The sequence below is a fragment of the Arvicola amphibius genome, chromosome 12 (assembly GCF_903992535.2).
Source record: "Arvicola amphibius chromosome 12, mArvAmp1.2, whole genome shotgun sequence".
Taxonomy (NCBI): Eukaryota; Metazoa; Chordata; class Mammalia; order Rodentia; family Cricetidae; genus Arvicola; species Arvicola amphibius.
The window spans coordinates 125,735,637-125,753,196 of record NC_052058.2 but is presented as its reverse complement, the minus strand read 5'-3'; the positions used below and the strand labels follow the sequence as shown (position 1 = coordinate 125,753,196).

The 17,560-nt window shown below is 39.0% G+C and overlaps 1 protein-coding gene across 5 annotated transcripts in view; it reads left to right on the top strand.

Annotated features, from left to right (window-relative positions):
* The window catches only part of Gas2 (growth arrest specific 2), a 107,910-nt gene that overhangs the window by 1,098 nt on the left and 89,252 nt on the right, over positions 1 to 17,560 (top strand). For 4 of the 5 annotated variants that reach the window (XM_038313810.1, XM_038313812.1, XM_038313815.1 and 1 more), the window contains exon 2: positions 8,845 to 8,966. In XM_038313810.1, the coding sequence (XP_038169738.1) occupies positions 8,845 to 8,966 (122 nt within the window). Of the gene's footprint in view, positions 1 to 484; positions 620 to 8,844; positions 8,967 to 17,560 lie in introns of those variants that run through there. The other variant, XM_038313813.1, reaches the window with a different exon arrangement.

Genomic DNA, 17,560 nt, shown 5'->3' with positions numbered 1-17,560 from the left:
CAAGGTTCAGGCTCCACTTTCTAGCTAGGAAGACAGAATACATGAATTTCTAGCAAAGATTGGGAACGCATTATCCTTTTGCATAGTTTTCTTGGTCATCCTAGCTTATGTACCTATTTGCTTTTCTTAAAAAAGTCTTTGTCTATGGGAGGTACTTACTTTTTTCTTTGTCATGAGTACCACATTTTGACCAAATTTATAATTTAGCCAGAACTACCAAATGTGAGTATAGACAATCTACCCTTCATAAAAGATTTTTAAGAACTCCCTCCCCTCAGCAGAGTCCTCCACCCTACCGTGGGGCTATCTCTAACACAAGGAAAGAGGAAAGGAAAGGGTTAGTAATTCATTCATGCCAAAAAGGAACTTTGAACTTCATCGGACAGAGGCGGTCTTTCTTCCCTTGCTTTTGTCGTTCCAGGGCACACTAATGACTATGAAGTTAGTCATCTATTAACTTTCAGCCATCTGCTACAGATATGAGTTGTCAATGGAATTGTGATGCAGAAATTCAAAGCATAGCTCTAGAGAATCTTGATGCTTGAACTCCAACTGCTGCTTCCTGGCCCTGAACTCTTTGTGCAGTGTTTTGAGAGATATCCACTGTGTCTGTTTACAGGTTGCTGAGGGGGAAAATATTTAAAATATATAGTAGTTAGAATGGTTCCTGGGTTATAGTTAATACGATAGAAGTTATTGTTCCATTTATTAAGTTCAGTGAATTGTTAGCTTTTTTATGAGACTTGTAAGGGACTGAGTTATACACAACTCTGAAGAAGGTTTTTAGTGAGTCATAATTGATAGTGTGATGAATACGGGGCCATGGAGATGTTGGACCAGGAGGAAAGGGTGAATGAGTACAGCATAGTCTGGTTACACAGGCATGACCCAGTGCTGGGTGACTAGGTCATCAAGGTGTTCTGTTTAGCCGATGTGATCATTCTCAAAGTGGTTTGATCACTGTGAGCAGCCCAGTGCAGCCTCAAAGAACAGAGTCAGTGTGTGTAATGGAAAGATCTTTGGATTAGAAATCAGGAAACCTGGCTCCTCTCTGGGCATCAGGAGACCTGGCTTCAGCTTCTGGCTGTTCCACTGGTAGGAAACATGCCCAAAGTCACTCAGCTATCTGTTCTGGGCTTGCTGTCCCCAGCCATAAATGGAGGAGTTGGAGGGGATGCTCTTTAATATCCTTTCCAGCTCCCCAAATCTAAGTGTCCAAGAAATCTGAGTCTGGAGATTTGGTTTGGGTCAGTTTAGGCCAACAATAAGCATAAATTTGCAAAAGAATTATAAATGAATGAAATTTTAAAGAATTAAGTTTATCTTGTTAAATATTTATTAGAAGTTGTAGCAAATGAAATCGATGGGCTAAGAAATTTTACAACCAAGGAATACTAAAGGAATAAAAAAAACTGTGGTTATTGAATACTACCTTTGAGTGGATGGGAATTCACTTGAGGTAAACAGAGACTAGATCTCAAGTCAGTACCTTTATGATAATTTGGAAGGGAGTGTAAACACTTGAGACTGTTTAAAATGGTAAAACATCTGGAGATAGTAAAATAAATGTTTTGTATAATAATGAGAGAATAACAGATGAATGGCTTTGTTGGAAGATAGCTTTCTCACACGTAGTAGCAACTCTTAGTATGCACTTGCATTGGAAACATGAATGTAAAATTTTTTATTATCGCAACTGGAATGCTCAGAGAGTTAGCTCATGTACTCCTCTTGCAAAGGACGTGTGCGTCATTCTCAGTACTCACACCATCTGCAACTCTGGTTCCAGGGGTCCTCATTTTGCTTCTGTGGGCATTGCATACACATGCTACACATACATTCATACAAGCACACACATATGCATAGATAAAGTGATAAATAAATCTTTAAAAATTATTATCTTTTGGCCAACCGAGAAATACTTACTTTATAGTGTGTTCTCTCTGTCTCTGTCTCTCTCTGTCTGTCTCTGTCTGTCTCTGTCTGTCTCTGTCTGTCTGTCTCTCTCTCTCTCTCTCTCTCTCTCTCTCTCTCTTTCTCTCTCTCTCTGTCTCTCTGTCTGTCTCTCTGTCTCTCTCTCTCTCTCTCTCTCGTCTTAGCTTTTATGTACTTGGAATCTAGAGCTGTCTTCGTGACACCCTCCATGTTGGTTCTGTTTCCATATAAAGCAGCAAATTCTTTAGTGAGAAAGAAATGTAAAGCTTTTAGATGTTTGGTCTCATGGGTCATACTTGCAGAAAACTTTTAGGATACTTGTTTAAAATGTAACTTTTAAAATATGCTTTGTAAAGGAGAGTGAGTCAGTGATTATACTTGGATGTTTCTGATCCTCCACATAAACTGTCAATTGAAGGTGAATTTTTTTGAAAGGACAATTGAAGATTATTTGAAGACCAAAAAATAGTTTGATGGATAAGGGAATGCTTGTTTTGATGATAGAGCAATACTCACTTTCATGTCTCCAATGTGACATGTGATATTGTAATTTCCAGATACTGTACTCTTGCTTCATCAGTGGCAAAAATAAATACCATTGTAGAATTCTAGGCATAGAGAAAAAGATACAATAATAAACAGCTAGTCAACCTCAGTTTATGTATTAATCCTGGCTTCCCGTGGGAAGTGTGCTTATTGAAGTGACCAACATGACTGATGAGAAGGTCACTGTGTGTTATTTTCACCCACTCACATGTTGGATATCTTCCAGGAAATGCTGTCTGTAGCTATGCTGCATTTCCTGTTAGTAGCTGTGGCAATAGACTAGTTTTATGATAAACATTTAGAAAAGACAGAGCTGGGACCTGAAGATCCCACCATCTTTAGTAAGAATGTATTTGGGGCTGCCCCTTACATGGTGGCTGCTGTTACCACTTGCTGACAGGTCTGGTCTACATTAACCACACATGTTCTGTCTGTACTGTAGGCTGTCAACTCTGTTCCTTTTACTCATGAAGCGAGTATTACTCACCCATTATTTATGTCTGTACAATATACCATAATACCAAAAGCTAAATCCAGCAAATCTTGCAAAAAAAAACTTATTATTGCTTTGAGCATGGAAAGTGTTAGTAAATGAACAGCCCCAGGCAATAACAGTAATCCATGATGTAGAATTAAGTGCATCTGACTCTATGATAGCGGGATTTCTGAGAATTGTTTTGGTCTTACTTTGAGACCAACGCACTAACAAATTGCTCATCTCACTTGAGCTTTTACATATTTTAAAAATGATAATTTCTCTTTGTCTTATATTAGTTTTGTTCAATGATAATAAATGAAGCGCCTGGTACTACTGTATCTTTAAGAAAGACTTTTGTGTTAAAAAAGAATTGCATCAAGACGTATTTGCATCAAACAGAGTTGGCATTTTTATTAATGGTTGTACATCTTTAGGGTGAAGACTTATGTGTTTATATCTACCTAGGGATTTTGAATAGTTTCTAAGTTGCCACAAAAGCTGTTATGCTGAATCAATTTTACTGATATTTAGAAAATGTATTGATAGTTGATACTGTAACAAATTTGCTTTTCTGACTTATATACATGCATGGAAAAGAAAATTTAGTGGTTTCCAGTTTAACATGAGTGATATGTATTTCACTTTTTCAGTTATTTCTAAAAATCTACTTCGTTTTTATCTATTAAAAAGTAAACATCTATCTGTTGAAGCTAATGCTATTAAACACAGCTGCTATCCAGTAGGCTTGGGACAGGAGATTCTTCCTTTATTGGGTTCTGAAATCCTCATGTTCTTGGTGTAAGTTAATACAAGCCTATCTCACACTCTTCAAAATTCAGTCTTGAAGATACCAAGTAATTTGAGATAACATACTCATTATCAAAATGAATAATACTTAATAATTTGCATTTGGCTAGAAAGTGTTTGGTTTCTCTACTGTTAAAATAAATTGAGGTTGGAGGTGCAGTGGGGTTAGAATGGAGTTTGGTACTGTAGTGTCAAGATTATCTTTAGACATTGAAACTATAGCAACTTTCTTCTGCTGTGTTTCAAATCAGTCATTAGAACAAGGCTGAGTGGTCTTCTCAGTCATGTTCCAGGCTCGCTGTTTGTTTCACAGACTGTTCTCTTCAGTCCAAGATCATTTTTTCCTAAAAAGCTTCCTGTGGTGTTTCTATGTAAGGAAAGAAAAAAATAAAATTTCATTTGGGAGAATGCTCTGATTTAGGAAATAGTCACTGTGTGTTCAGTAAATACTGAATTTGTCAAGCCAAATGCCTGAGAGCATAGACTTTGAACCTAGAAGGCCTGGGTCGAAGGCTGAATTCCTCTATGTGCTAAATGTGTGGATTTGTTTTTAAAAGGGGGGAAGGGGGAGAGATAGTAACATGTAGTCTGTAGTACTGTGACTATGCCTGCCTGCCACATTGTGTCCAAATGTCAAATGTGAATATTAGATGCAGTCTCTTCTTTGGAAATCTGGTATTGCTAAATTTTGAGGGGAAAAACTCATCTCTGACTATTCCAATAGAAGATAAAGAGATCCTTGCCCCCACCCTCTGGTAGTGCCAGTCTAAAACATTTTATAGATTGATAGCCAATCTTTATGGAAATTATGTCAAAGTTTTTCAGGAAGGTATTATATATTGATGCATATGAGCACTCATGCTGGTTTTAGTTACCCAACCCTTGATGCTAATTTCATTCACTTAGTCTAGTAGATGGTTCAGTTATGCCATCTATTACTCTTGATTCTCTAGACTTGCTTTCACATGGGGAAGGCAGGGCTGAGTCTGTGGCAATGCTCTGACTGCAGAGACACCTTGTGTAGTGTTTATAATATGAGACGTGAGTCCCTTAACGCAGGAAGATGAAGAAAGCCTGATTTGTGAAGCAGAAATCATTAATTGCTGGCCAATTTTACTTAAGGAATTTTAATTTGTTCGTCACCGCCCGCTCTTCTGGGTTTGTTATGGGTAGACCCAACTGGCATGGTATTCTGCCTTTTCCTTAATCACTGCTAGTGGTATGTGTGGAATGGAAGTGGTGTAGTGCACCGTTCCATAAAAACGTTATAACTGACTTCTTACAATTATACAGCACACTGAAAATATATATTTAATGACTCTTAATAGTTAGATGGAAAAACATATTACATGTAAAGCATTTTTAAAAGTAGAACTTTTCAGTCTTGCATTTTCCCTTCATTTGGGGCAGTCCATTTCAACTATAAAGTATATAACAGTCTCTGTTTTAGCCAGAAAACCCACCTTTCTAAGCTATAAAATACACAGAATTGAAAGCTGACACCTAATATATTCCTCATTGGATACAGATGTTCAGTGTAAAGTTTTTGTCAAGTGTTCATAGAGAGCAGGACAAAGGACATTTGTGAGTTCCAAAGCAAATCAAGTGAAAAGTGTGACTCTGGGCAAATTTCTGATGGCTCTTTAATGAAAACTATTTTTCTTTGCATTATTAAAAATTCTTTTCAATTTGTTATAATCATCTAAGTCACTTGAAAATATAAGGCAGAATCTGTAAATTGATGTGGAGTGTAACTAAATGAGAACACATCAAGTTCCCTTCCAGAGGTAGGATATCATATCATCTAAGCAATTTATAACAGAGTCATGCAGCAAAATCATTGAAGAACTTGTAAAACTTGTTCATTTTGATATTTAAACACATCTCAATAAACTGAATATTTTAGACACACTGTTTCTGGTACTTATGCATCATGCCTGTTTGCAAGATAACTTTCTGCTCATTAGAATAATATTGGAAGCATAACATGTAATCTGCCCTGCTTGCATTATGTGTTTCAAGACTCATATGTTCATGTCTGAGTTGACTGAACTCCATGTAGTTCTGAAATGAAAGCAGCCTGCGCAGGCGAACCTCTGTGGTCAACGTTTAGAGTGCTGCTGCTTTGCCACCTGCAGAAGTCATTATCTTAACCAGAGGCTAAAAAGTGAGCTATCCAGCAGGGAGAAAGAGAATGTAAGCACTAACTCCCTGTCCCTCTTATAATCCCCCATCCACATTGCATGAAAGTCATTTTAAACAGATGTTTCTGAAAATTCAAACAGTGGATACTGTCAGTCTGAATCAGTAGTTTATATATGACTCAGTTGGGCTATCTTTAAGTGTCTACGGAACTGCATCACCTGCCTTTCTCTTAAGCTAGGAAAACAGGTCTGGATGTACCCCAATGTTTGGTCAAGGTTTTTTCTAGAAGGTTTATTTGTTAATTTGCATGCTTACTGATTGTGTTTACTCAGTGCCCATCACATTAACATGCAATGCTTACCTCTGTAGGAGGCTTCATTCTTAAAATATATGTATTTGTAGACAAGGTGTTGACCTTGAGCTAATCCTGCTTCCCATGCCTTCTGAGTGCTGGGATTATAGCTGTGCAGCATCAGGACCCAGGGCTTTGTATATGCTAGGCAAACACTGTACCAACCAAGCTACATTCCAGTCCTGTAGAAACTTTAAAAAGACACATTTCAAGTGGTTTATAGCATATTGAAGGAAGAAGACTTTATACAAAACATATTATTTGCAAAAGGAGAAAATATTTGGTATACACCCAGAATGAAAGCTATTTGTGAGAATGACTATATAGAAGAGAATAGTGAGCCCTGGGAAATCACTTCCAGGAAACAGAGTAAAGGGAGGTAGAATTCAATAAGGGAAAGAGCAAGACACAGAAGGAGGTTTATGCCGGGAAGAGTAGAACATCTGTGAGGGGTATGATCAATAGGACCACAGGCAGATAGAAGCATTTGATTACAAAAGCAATTGGAGGCATCAGTGGAGGTCATTGGGTTGGGATAAATTACATAGATATTTTTTGCAAGGTAGAGGTGGTATCAAGAACATTAGTAAATGTATCTGAGTGAAGACTAAATCAGGAAAGATGGTGTACAGCACTAAAAAGTGAAGACAAACCTAGGCAACAGCCCGCATTCTCATGGCCATCATGTTAGTCATCAGACCATGATGGCATGACCAAAAGAGACAGTTTGAAACAACAGAGTAACCTTCATGTCATGGGAAATAAAGGCAGCAAAACTCACTGAAAATGAAGACCGAAGCAAAGGGGAGGGCATGGGGAAATTGTATGGAAAGGTACAAGTGGTTCTATTTACATGAGTTGGGGGGTCATGGAGCTCAAGGGTTTTGGATTCCTTGGTATATGATAAAATGTTCTGAAATTATGCTGATGACAGTACATTTCTGAATATATGCACAGTATTTGAATTATATACTTTAGAGGGCAAATGATAAAAGATATGGAATAGATCTCAGTACAGTTATCTCAAAATGAAAGGGAAAAGGGAGAAAGAAAAGGCAATGACTAACTGGGATCCAGTCAAGTGTGAAGATGATGGGATGAGGACCAGAAGCTTCTAAGAGTGTTGGTGGCCCTGTGAGGGTCAGTGTAGGGAGGGAGTAGCAAAGCTGAGCCCTGGAATTGCCTTCTCATGGCTGTGTTCAGAGGGGAATGCTCAGTGGTTTTTATTTTTATTGATTAAAGTTTATATTTCGCAACAATATTACATGCTCTTAATCAAGAATTGTGCATTATTGCAGTTTAGAAATGAGGTTTAGTATAGTTTGATGAGATTTAGTGGAGTTGCCAGTGATGGTTTGTTTATGTACCATTGTTCTGCTTAAAAAGAACGAAAGAGCTTTTTGTTTGTTTTGTTTTGTTTTCTTTCTTACGTGTGTGTGTGTGTGTGTGTGTGTGTGTGTGTTCACGCTCATGCCTGTATGCTGGTTGCTTCACAAAGCTGTGTTTGCCTAAGCTTAAGAAGGGGTCAGAGATCCACATTAGATATCTTCCTCATTGGTCATCCAACTTAATTCAAATTATTTTTAGACAGGGTTTCTCACTGTACTCAGAGCTTATGGATTCAGCGAAATTAGTGCTAGCAAACCCCAGAGAACCTCTTGTCTCTGCCTCTTCAATGCCAGGGTTAAAAGCCTGTACCTTAGGATTTTTTTAGCTACTCTCTATCCCCTCCGTCTCTCCATCCCTCCGTCCTTCCGTTCTTCCCTCCCTCCCTCCCTCCCTCTCTGTCTCCCTATTTCTTTCTTTCCATGAGTGCTAGGGCTCTGACCTCAGGATCTCGTGCTCGCATGTCAAGGATTTTGTATTTGAGCCATCTCCTCAGCGACTTTTGTTTATTTTTATTTTGAAGATAGGGCCTCATGTATCGCAGGCTGGTCTTAAACTTCAAATGTACCCAAGGATGATCAAGCTTCTGATCCTCCTGCCTCTACCTCCTGAGTTCTTTGATTATGGTTGGTTGTCACCACACATGGATTTTCTTATCTGTTGCTGGGGAGTGAACTTTGCTTTGATGAGTGCTGAACAGGTGCTCTTGCAACTGAGCTGTTGTCTTTATAAAGAAATATATTACTGATATGGAAAACCAGTTCTGCTTTGCAGTCCAAAGCAATTGAATGGACTACCGAGGATGATAATGGGACTAATCAGAGATCCAGATGCTGAGAGGCAGCGTGCATTTAGTTCTAATACATTGCTTTGTTCTCTGTAAATGTAGGATTCCTCAGAAGGCTGCTTCTTTGTTTCACTGACTCATTTTCATTTTATTTGATTGCTAAATGGTGTGAGTTTTGTCTAGTTAGTGTGAAATACAACTTTTTTTACAGTTAGAATGAATATAAAATATTGAGATTAAATGAAACATAAAATGCTAAATAAACCATTCTTATAGTCAGTGCCCCTTTCAGGGATTTCTTTAGAAATGAATAGAAGGAGCTCCTAATGAAATAATGCCCTTTAGAGTGAGTGCGATGCCCAGACTAGGGAAAGAATGTTTTTATAATGCTCTTTTGTGGTATTTCAGGGAAAGAGATAACAGCAGAAACCTTCATGGAGAAGTTGGATAATGGTGCCTTGCTCTGTCAGCTTGCAGCAACTGTGCAGGAGAAATTCAAAGAAAGCATGGATGCCAACAAGCCTGCCAAGGTAAAGTCCCCAGGAAGAAAGCACTGAGGGTCCCCACACAGAAGTCTCCATGCAGAATGCACTGGTGAGAGATGGGTGCTCCCGTGTAAATGGTCTCCGTGCAGAATGCACTGATGGGTGCTCCTGTGTGGAGGGTCCCCATGCAGAATGCACTGCCAAGAGTTGGGTGCTCCTGTGTGGAGGGTCCCCGTGCAGTAGGCACTGGTGAGAGACGGGTCCCAGCATCTTGGGTCTCTGTGCAGACCACACTGCTGAGAGCAGGCATTTATTTCTGCAGTGACTTATGAATATGGTTCAGTGTGAGAATTGGGTGTGAATGAATGCATCAAGGTCTGCAGTAACAACAAAGCACAGAAGCAAGTTTATAATCATTGGACATGTATCCTCTCATTTAATTATATAAAATGCATAATCCTTTCAGTAAATCTAATGAAATGAAATCTTATGGAAAAGAGATGCTGTTCCAAGAGAGCATTGTGTACAAACAACTTCATCTGAGATGCTGTTGAAAGATAGTATACATATTATACATATAATTGTGTCATCGGGCAGTGGTAAAAAATGAGCAGAAAGGTTTACTGAAGAGGTCTTGTTTCCAAAGTAGTTTGTCAGAATACTGCTGTGAGCTATCTGGAATGCAATTTTTGTGTTTTCATGAGTAGTATCATTGAACAAAGTAACTTTAGGCAAATTACCTTATTTTCTTAATTTTTCAGTTTCTTTTTGTATCTTAGTTCTATTCTTTTTAGCTGTTACAAGTACACTAAGAAAATATCATATTTGTTAATTTTGCGTAAACAAGATAATACTTTTCTAATGCGTAAGGAAAAGAAGAAAAAATTAAAACAATGTTGAAGACAATTTCAAGGGGGATGCAACACCCAGTTTATAAACGGTTCCTGCCTCTGTAGTTCAACAGCGGCACAGTGCGTGTGCATGTCTGTCATCAGACACTAGTTTGATATATTTATGTGAATATAGTTCTATTGTTTAGGGTTTCCTTTTCAAGTTTTTATTAACAGATGTTGATTATGCATCCTACTGGTTTCACTATGACATTCTTATTTTATATCACTCTTAAACCTACTGTGTACTAAACCAACCCAAGCTCCAGCTCTTTGTTTTAATTGCAGCTCTGTGATGCTGTCAGTTAATCCAGTGCCTTCCAGATTCTCTTGCCATGAGTACTACCTGACTGCCATTAGATTGTACCCTGCCTGAATGTGCTGTCTGCTTCCCTACAAGATCTTCCTGGACACATTCCTTAAAGGCCATCCAGGAGACCCTTGTCCTGGGCTGCATGGTGACTGGTGCATTTTCTTTTCCCATTTCTCTCTCAGTTGGAAGTTTGCAGATTCTAAGGGATTTATACAGCTCCCCTGGCTAGGATGCATATGAGCAAGAACATAACAGACACACTCCCTCCAAGTCTAGTTCCTGATGGCCTTGCTTTGCATGGAAAGTGCTCCATGTAATGCTTCATATTAGACAGGTGTCCTTATGTTGGCTCTCTACCGTAATGGACTTCACCTCCGTTTAGTGTAGCAGTGAGGAAGCATATGCTAAAAAAGAGACTAGTTTGTACAGAAATTTTACTTTAAAGCAATCAGCGAAGGGGAAAATGGCATAGCCACTAGGCTTCCTTGGCCGTTCTGTCTTACGGTGTACAGGTGTTGCTGATTTGCATTTTTGTTGGGATCAGAAATACCAGAGCCCAAGGTCAGCATCATACAGAGGAAAACCCTACTAAGAACACTGTAGAGTTCTTTCTTTTTGTTTGTTTTGGAAGATGACTTTTTAAACTAGAAGGAAATATCAACAGAGGTGTATTTATGGGACAGTGAGGTATGCGACAGGCTCAGAGCATGGGCCCAGAGTTTGGAGACTTTGCCTGTGTGCCAGGTTAGCTTGAGAAAGTTTGAACTGTTAACTGGCTGTGTCTAAGTCTTAGTTCTTATCTGTAATATGGAATTAGTAGTAATTGCTTATAATGTAGTAATTAACGGCTTTGGATAAATAGCATATGCCTTGTGAACAATGCAGCATTTTCAAAGATGAAAATCAAAATGATTGCTATCATAGTGGCCATTACTATTCATGAGTATGTTTTTATTTAAGAACTGTTTTTCAGTCCAGCAACATCCCTTCTATACATGAAGGAGAGTTATTAGACCCTTAGTGAATATTTTAGATTAATAGAAAATTAGTGCTTTGTAAATATCCATAGTTAGCATAACACCACTGTGAACACATCTGTAGACTATTGCCTTGGTCTTCATGGTAATGCACAGACAATGTGGGACGTGTGAAGGTCGAGTTTTACAGCTCTTTCTTTGAAAACCTCTATTTCTATAGTAAAACTATTAAGCAAAAAGTAACAAAATAAAATTTTTTTTTGCAAATTTACAAGAACTGAAATCAGATTTTATAAAATTTGGATTTTCTTAACCCCAGTCTTTTTAGTTAATATAGTGCAAAAATTTGACTGTGGTTGTGATAAGCTTACTTTAGTACACAAATCTAGCTTTGGTTTTTGAAGACAAGATTAGAATGTGGTGCCGCTTCACTTCTGCTGCTTGAGCACTCATGCTAATTTGAGTTCATTTGGCATAATAGCTCTTGGCTGAATTTTCTTTTGTGTCTTTGGAAGAATATATGTATTTTATAATGATTTCTTAAATCACCATAGCATGCACCCTGCCTATGAACAATGCAGCATTTCAAAAGATGAAAATCAGAATGGTTACTATCACAGTGGTCATTATTATTCATAGGCATGTTTTTGTCAAACTTTCTTTAATCAGGCAAATTTTCTCCATAGTGAAGAAGGATACCTAGGAGATCTGGGGCATGCTAGTGCACATCTTACCATCCCTTGGTAAGTGCACTTGGAAAGTGGAGGCAGTAGGATGAGAAGGAAACAGTCATCCTTACTGTATATCAAGTTCAAGGCCAGCCTGGGCTACATGAGACTATTTCTTAGAGATGGGGAGAGGTGGACCGAGAGAAAGGAAGGGGAGAGAGGAGAGAGACAGAGCTTGATTGCTTAAGATTGTACAACATTTTGTTGCTATTCCATCTAGGCCTGTATTAAATAATAATGAATTTACTAAAGCCTGTGACTTAGGACTACATTAAATATTTTCCAGAGGGAAAAAGACTCTTTTAGTTCTGCATATCTAACAATTTTGCTGCATCATTGTGTCTATTCTGTGTTTGTCTCTGTGTATGTCCTGTGTGCATGCATGTGTTGCATATATGTGCATGTATGAGTCTCTGTATATGTGTGAGTCTGGGTGTGTAAGTGCGTATATGTACCCTGCACACATGCATGTATTTGTGTGCATATGTGTTTGTAGTTATGTGTCAGTGTATTGAGAGTATGTGCATCTACGTGTGTATCAGTGTTTGTGTGTGTCTATGGGTTTCTGTCTTGCATGTCTGTGTGTATGTATGTTTGTGTGTGTGTTTGTATCAGTCTCTGTATATTTGCATGTTATGTGTGCCTATGTATGCTGTACATATGTCTGTTTGTGTATGTTAATGTGTGTTTGTATGTGATATCTATATGTGTTTTATGTTTGTGTATATTTTATGTTTTTATATGCATACATATGTGAGTATATGTACATTGGTGCATGTATGTATAATGTAAATGTCAATGTGTATGTGTGTATATGTATACATAATGTATATGTCAATGTGTGTATGTATATGTGTATTTGTGTGTCTGTGCATTGTGTGTGTGTGTGTGATGACTATGCCATATTTCATACTGAATTTAGGAACAATGACAATAACAATAGACGAGCTTGTCAGCTTTTCCTCTGAATTAATTAAAGACATCATATCCATGAAGGCCTTCATGATTTCTTCTAGTAGTTTTAATTTCATCTTCTCATTTTCCAAGCATTACTTTTACTTTTCTTTATTGATGGTTCATTTGGAGTTTTATAGCTGGGCAAACATATTTTAGCAAGTGTGTGAAATCTGCTACATTCATGGTCTCTGTATCAAGAATTATTTAATGCTCTTAATACTGAAATCAAGTTTGGATTATGATAGGCAATTTGTAGAACATCTTTCAGCTGTATACTGAGAATTTTTCATGGCTGCTTTCATTTGGTGAGACACTCCACTAATGAAGAAATTGGATTCTGTAATTCAATATGTTCAGTTTAGAACCAGCTTCTCTAGGGAGCTAAAAGTTTTGCCTTTGCTTTATAGGTGACTTCCTTACATTGTATGTTGCAACAGAGATAACAGAATTATATGGTAAATGTATGAAATATCTGAGCCAAATCTATGACAGTTTAATGAAAACTTTCATTTAATTAGTATGTGTATCAAAACATGACAAAATTTACTATTAATATCAGCCTGAACATCATAGGATATGAGGTTATTGAATGATGAAAAGAATCTAAACTTAATCTTTCTACTATCCTATATTTCATATCTTGGTTTTGATTGTGTATATGTGTGCAAGTGTCAGTAGTGTGTATTAGCATGGTCACGTGTGTGGACATTCATGCCCGTCTTCTTCGATGGTTTTCTACCTTGTGTATTGACAAAGCTGTGTTTCTCACTTGATTTCAGAGCTTACCTCAATTTAGCTAGTGTAGCTAGCCAGCTTGGCCCCGGGACATCTGACTTCCAGGATCTGGGATTACAGGTGTACTCTAATGCCTACCTGGATTTACACTGATACCGCCGCTAAAGTCACATCCTCATGCTAGTTCTGAGTTTTGCACACTGAGCCACCTTTCAATCCCTCTAGTGTTCTGCTAGGATGAAACTAGTAGGATGGCAAGCCCATGTTCTGTTGATTAGATTGTACGCTTTCTGACTTCAGGTCAGTGCCCAAATTTGGCATCTCCAGTAAAGAGGACGATCCTTGTACGTCCTGGTCCAGACAGTCTTTCCTTGTGTGTTTACCGAACTCCTTCTCACCAGTCACAACTCTACTTATTTGTGCATAAGACTGATTATGGGGTGTCGTCATGGAGCAAAGTATTCAAAGGGTTCCTTATCCTTTGCTTCCAACATTTTTTCCCACTTATCTCATTTATTTGAGAGTTGTTGCCTCAGACATCAGTGTTTTTCTGACTTCAGAGGATCCCAGGTGGTTAGATCAATTTGAAGCATTGTTAAGGGGGAGGGATGACATTCTTTTACCTAATAGAAGGCTGCAGTAAGTCCAAAGAAGGAAATGAGCATTGCACATTTAATCCCTGCTCAGGGGAAAGAACATCCTGGTCAGATAAGGCTTTTGTCACACCCTGCCTACACAGAGAACCTGGACTCCTAAGCTGCAGAATACCACTACCATAGGATTCTGTGCACCCACAGCTAAGTAAGCAATAAATATGAACACTTTCTTTCTTGGTACCTAAGCATGGTCTGCATGCTCTAACACATTCAAGTGCACAGGCCCAGACTGTAGTATCTGGTGCAGACTGTAGTCGCTGCTGAGAGAATGAACTCTGCGTCACTTCAGAGCCTGTGAACATGCCTTATACTTCTCCAGTAACTGTCAATAAAAACATTCTGAAAGATCAAAAAAAGGCCACCTGTTCTTTTTGTTTACAGAACATCTTTTTGTTGGTACCATGCTTCAGCTCACTCCTGTGAGATCTTCAACACTGACAAAATCGAGAGTCTTGTTTTGATAACTCTGACAAGACTAGTGCAGCTAGGTTGAAGAGAAGTTGACTACGGTGTGTGAGCCCTTAGATATGGCTGCCCCAGCAACACACACGCGCACACACACACACACACACGCACACACACACACACGCACACACACACACACACACGCGCGCGCGCACGCACACACACACACATACATACACACACACACGCACACACACACACGCACACACACACATACATACACACACATACATACACACACGCACACACACACACGCACACACACACATACATACACACGCACACACACACACACACACACACACACACACACACCCAACCCCCAAATAGATAAAACAACTTTAAACTTAAAAAAATGTTTTCCAAAGTAAGATATACTAGGACTAAACAGATGGAAAAATGAACCATGAAGATCTGGAAGGAATATGGGTGAAAATATGCATAAAACAATTATGTGGGGTAAGGCAAAGAGAAAATAATAGAGTAGAAAAGTTAGTGGTAAACTCTAATTCCTCAAGATTCTCTAAGTAGAAGTATCATAAGTACACTGACATAAATAATTTCCAATAAATTAAAATTCTCTCTTTCTGATTTTTTAATTTTTTAATTTTTGACCATGGCTCATCCAGGCAGCTGCGGGTTGGGTTGCTGCTTTTCTTACCAGGAGTATTTCCATCCCCACTGTCTTACAGAGAGATGCCAAGGTGGAGCTCAGAGCCAAGGAGTCCATGGTTCTGTGATGCAGAGAGGGATAAGAATAGTGTGCAAAGGAGTGTGGTGTGTTTGACTCCCAGCTGCTTATACAAGGGCTACACATGTGCAGATTGAGCTGAAGAAATAGCAGCTAAAGGAAAGTGGCATGACCTAGATTGTGTGTGTGTGTGTGTGTGTGTGTGTGTGTGTGTGGTGTTTACATGTCATGAAGCTCTAAAAGGGGTCAGGAGACAGAAGTATGAATTGTAATGGAGGGGGGAAAGGGGAGGAAACAGAACATGTGACATGAAAGCAGAAGATGGGGCTTTTGGGGGAGAGGAGAGGAACCAGCTTGGCACGGGACAGGGTCAATAAGGACTGACAATTCCAGCATAAAAATTCTTTTATACATGTGGAGTTGTGAAATAATTATGTGAATATTTCAGTATATATATGCCCTTAATATTTACATTTGATATTAAGTACATATTTACCTACTTAAGCTATGTGGTATGTATAATAATTCTCCTTACTAGGAGGAATAAGGGCAGATTAGAAAAGTATGTAAGGACACATAAAATACCATGATGACAGGGCCTGGAGAGAGGACTCAGTGGTTAAGAGCACTGGTTGCTCTTCCAGAGGACCTACATTCAGTTCCTAACACCCACATAGTGGCTCACAACTGCCCATAACTCCAGTTCCAGGGGATCTGATACCTCTTCTGACCTCTGAGGGCACAGATATTCATGCACGCAAAACACCCATATGCATAAAATAAATAATAAATAATTCCTAAAAAATAATATGACCAAATGTGTCATATAGAGGAGTTCAAGGTTGCAGTATTCCATGGCAGAAACTCAGCATCCATCAGAGAACAGCTGGAAGGTGGATGTTTGCATGCTGTGTTTGAATTCCCATGCAGCTCTTCTCCTGTATGTATTCACACCCCTCCTAGGGTTCCCACTGGCTCAACTACGATGCCCTGGAATGCATGTGTTTTGTTGAACCATCTTGTTCTTATGCTTCTGTAACAAACATTGAGATGTGGAGCGGAAGTTTTATGACATTGGGATGCTGAAATGTCTCTGGTCTTGTGTGTTACCTACCTGGAGGTAGTGTGCAGGATAACATGAGCTCTGTTAAGCATATGCAAATGGGATTCTGGGCTTTCCATTTACAAAAATTAAGAAATATAAATTTTACATTCTAATAGATGGAAGCCAAGTAACAAACAGGGCATTGGTTGATTCGTGAGTAAAAAAAGAAAAATCTCGTTTTGCTATATGTTCTTTCCTGTGATTTAATTCCATTTATCTTTTCTGCTGACTCTGAGTGCACGGTGATATGATAGATGCAGGTTTCTTCCCAGCTCACATGATGGGTAGTAGTTTGAATTTGTTATTTCCATGGGTGTGCAATGTTATTTGTATCTCATACCACATAAGAACTATTTCAAGGGTCAGAGAAGGGGCCCCACAGGCAAGAGCACTGGCTGCTTTTCCAGAGGACTCTGTCCTAGCACCCATGTGATGACTCACAACTGCCTCTAACTCCATCTCTGGGGGTCTAATGCCATGTTCTGGTTTTGCAGGCACCACCCAAACATGTGGCACATATTCATACATATAGACCAACATTCATACACATAAAATAATATAAAAAACAAGAACTTATTAATGTGTCAGGAACTTAAGAATTTTGACAGCTAATGGGCATATCTATTGCTTCTCTCATTCAGAAAAATCTAGCAAAACAACCCATGTGCACTGGAAAGTATTCTACTTACACTGAATGCTTAGGGGAAGAGCTGTCTCTCCTGGTCCTCACAACGTGCCTTTCTGTCCCTAGAGGACAGGGAACAGTCTGGGCCCATTAGATGAGAGCTGGAAAGAAGCTTTGGGATAGAGACTGGAAGTGGTGATGGTGCCTGTTCACTGCTGGATGCAGGCTCCTCAGATGGGTTCTAGCCTGGGGGCTCAGCTTGGAGATCAGATCTTCCCTTTGTTGTGGTGTGGTATGGAGCAACTTAGGGCATTGGCTTTTAATTTACACCTAAAAGCCTTAGGTTCTAAAGCACATTTAGGTTTCCAGTGGTCCAGACATTTTAGTGAGTCGATTGGCCCAATTCTGTGCTGACAGCCCTATCCAGAGAGTCATACACTTCCATGAATTCTCCCCCTCTGAGATATCCCAATTGTATTAAAATTTAAGGCACTTAT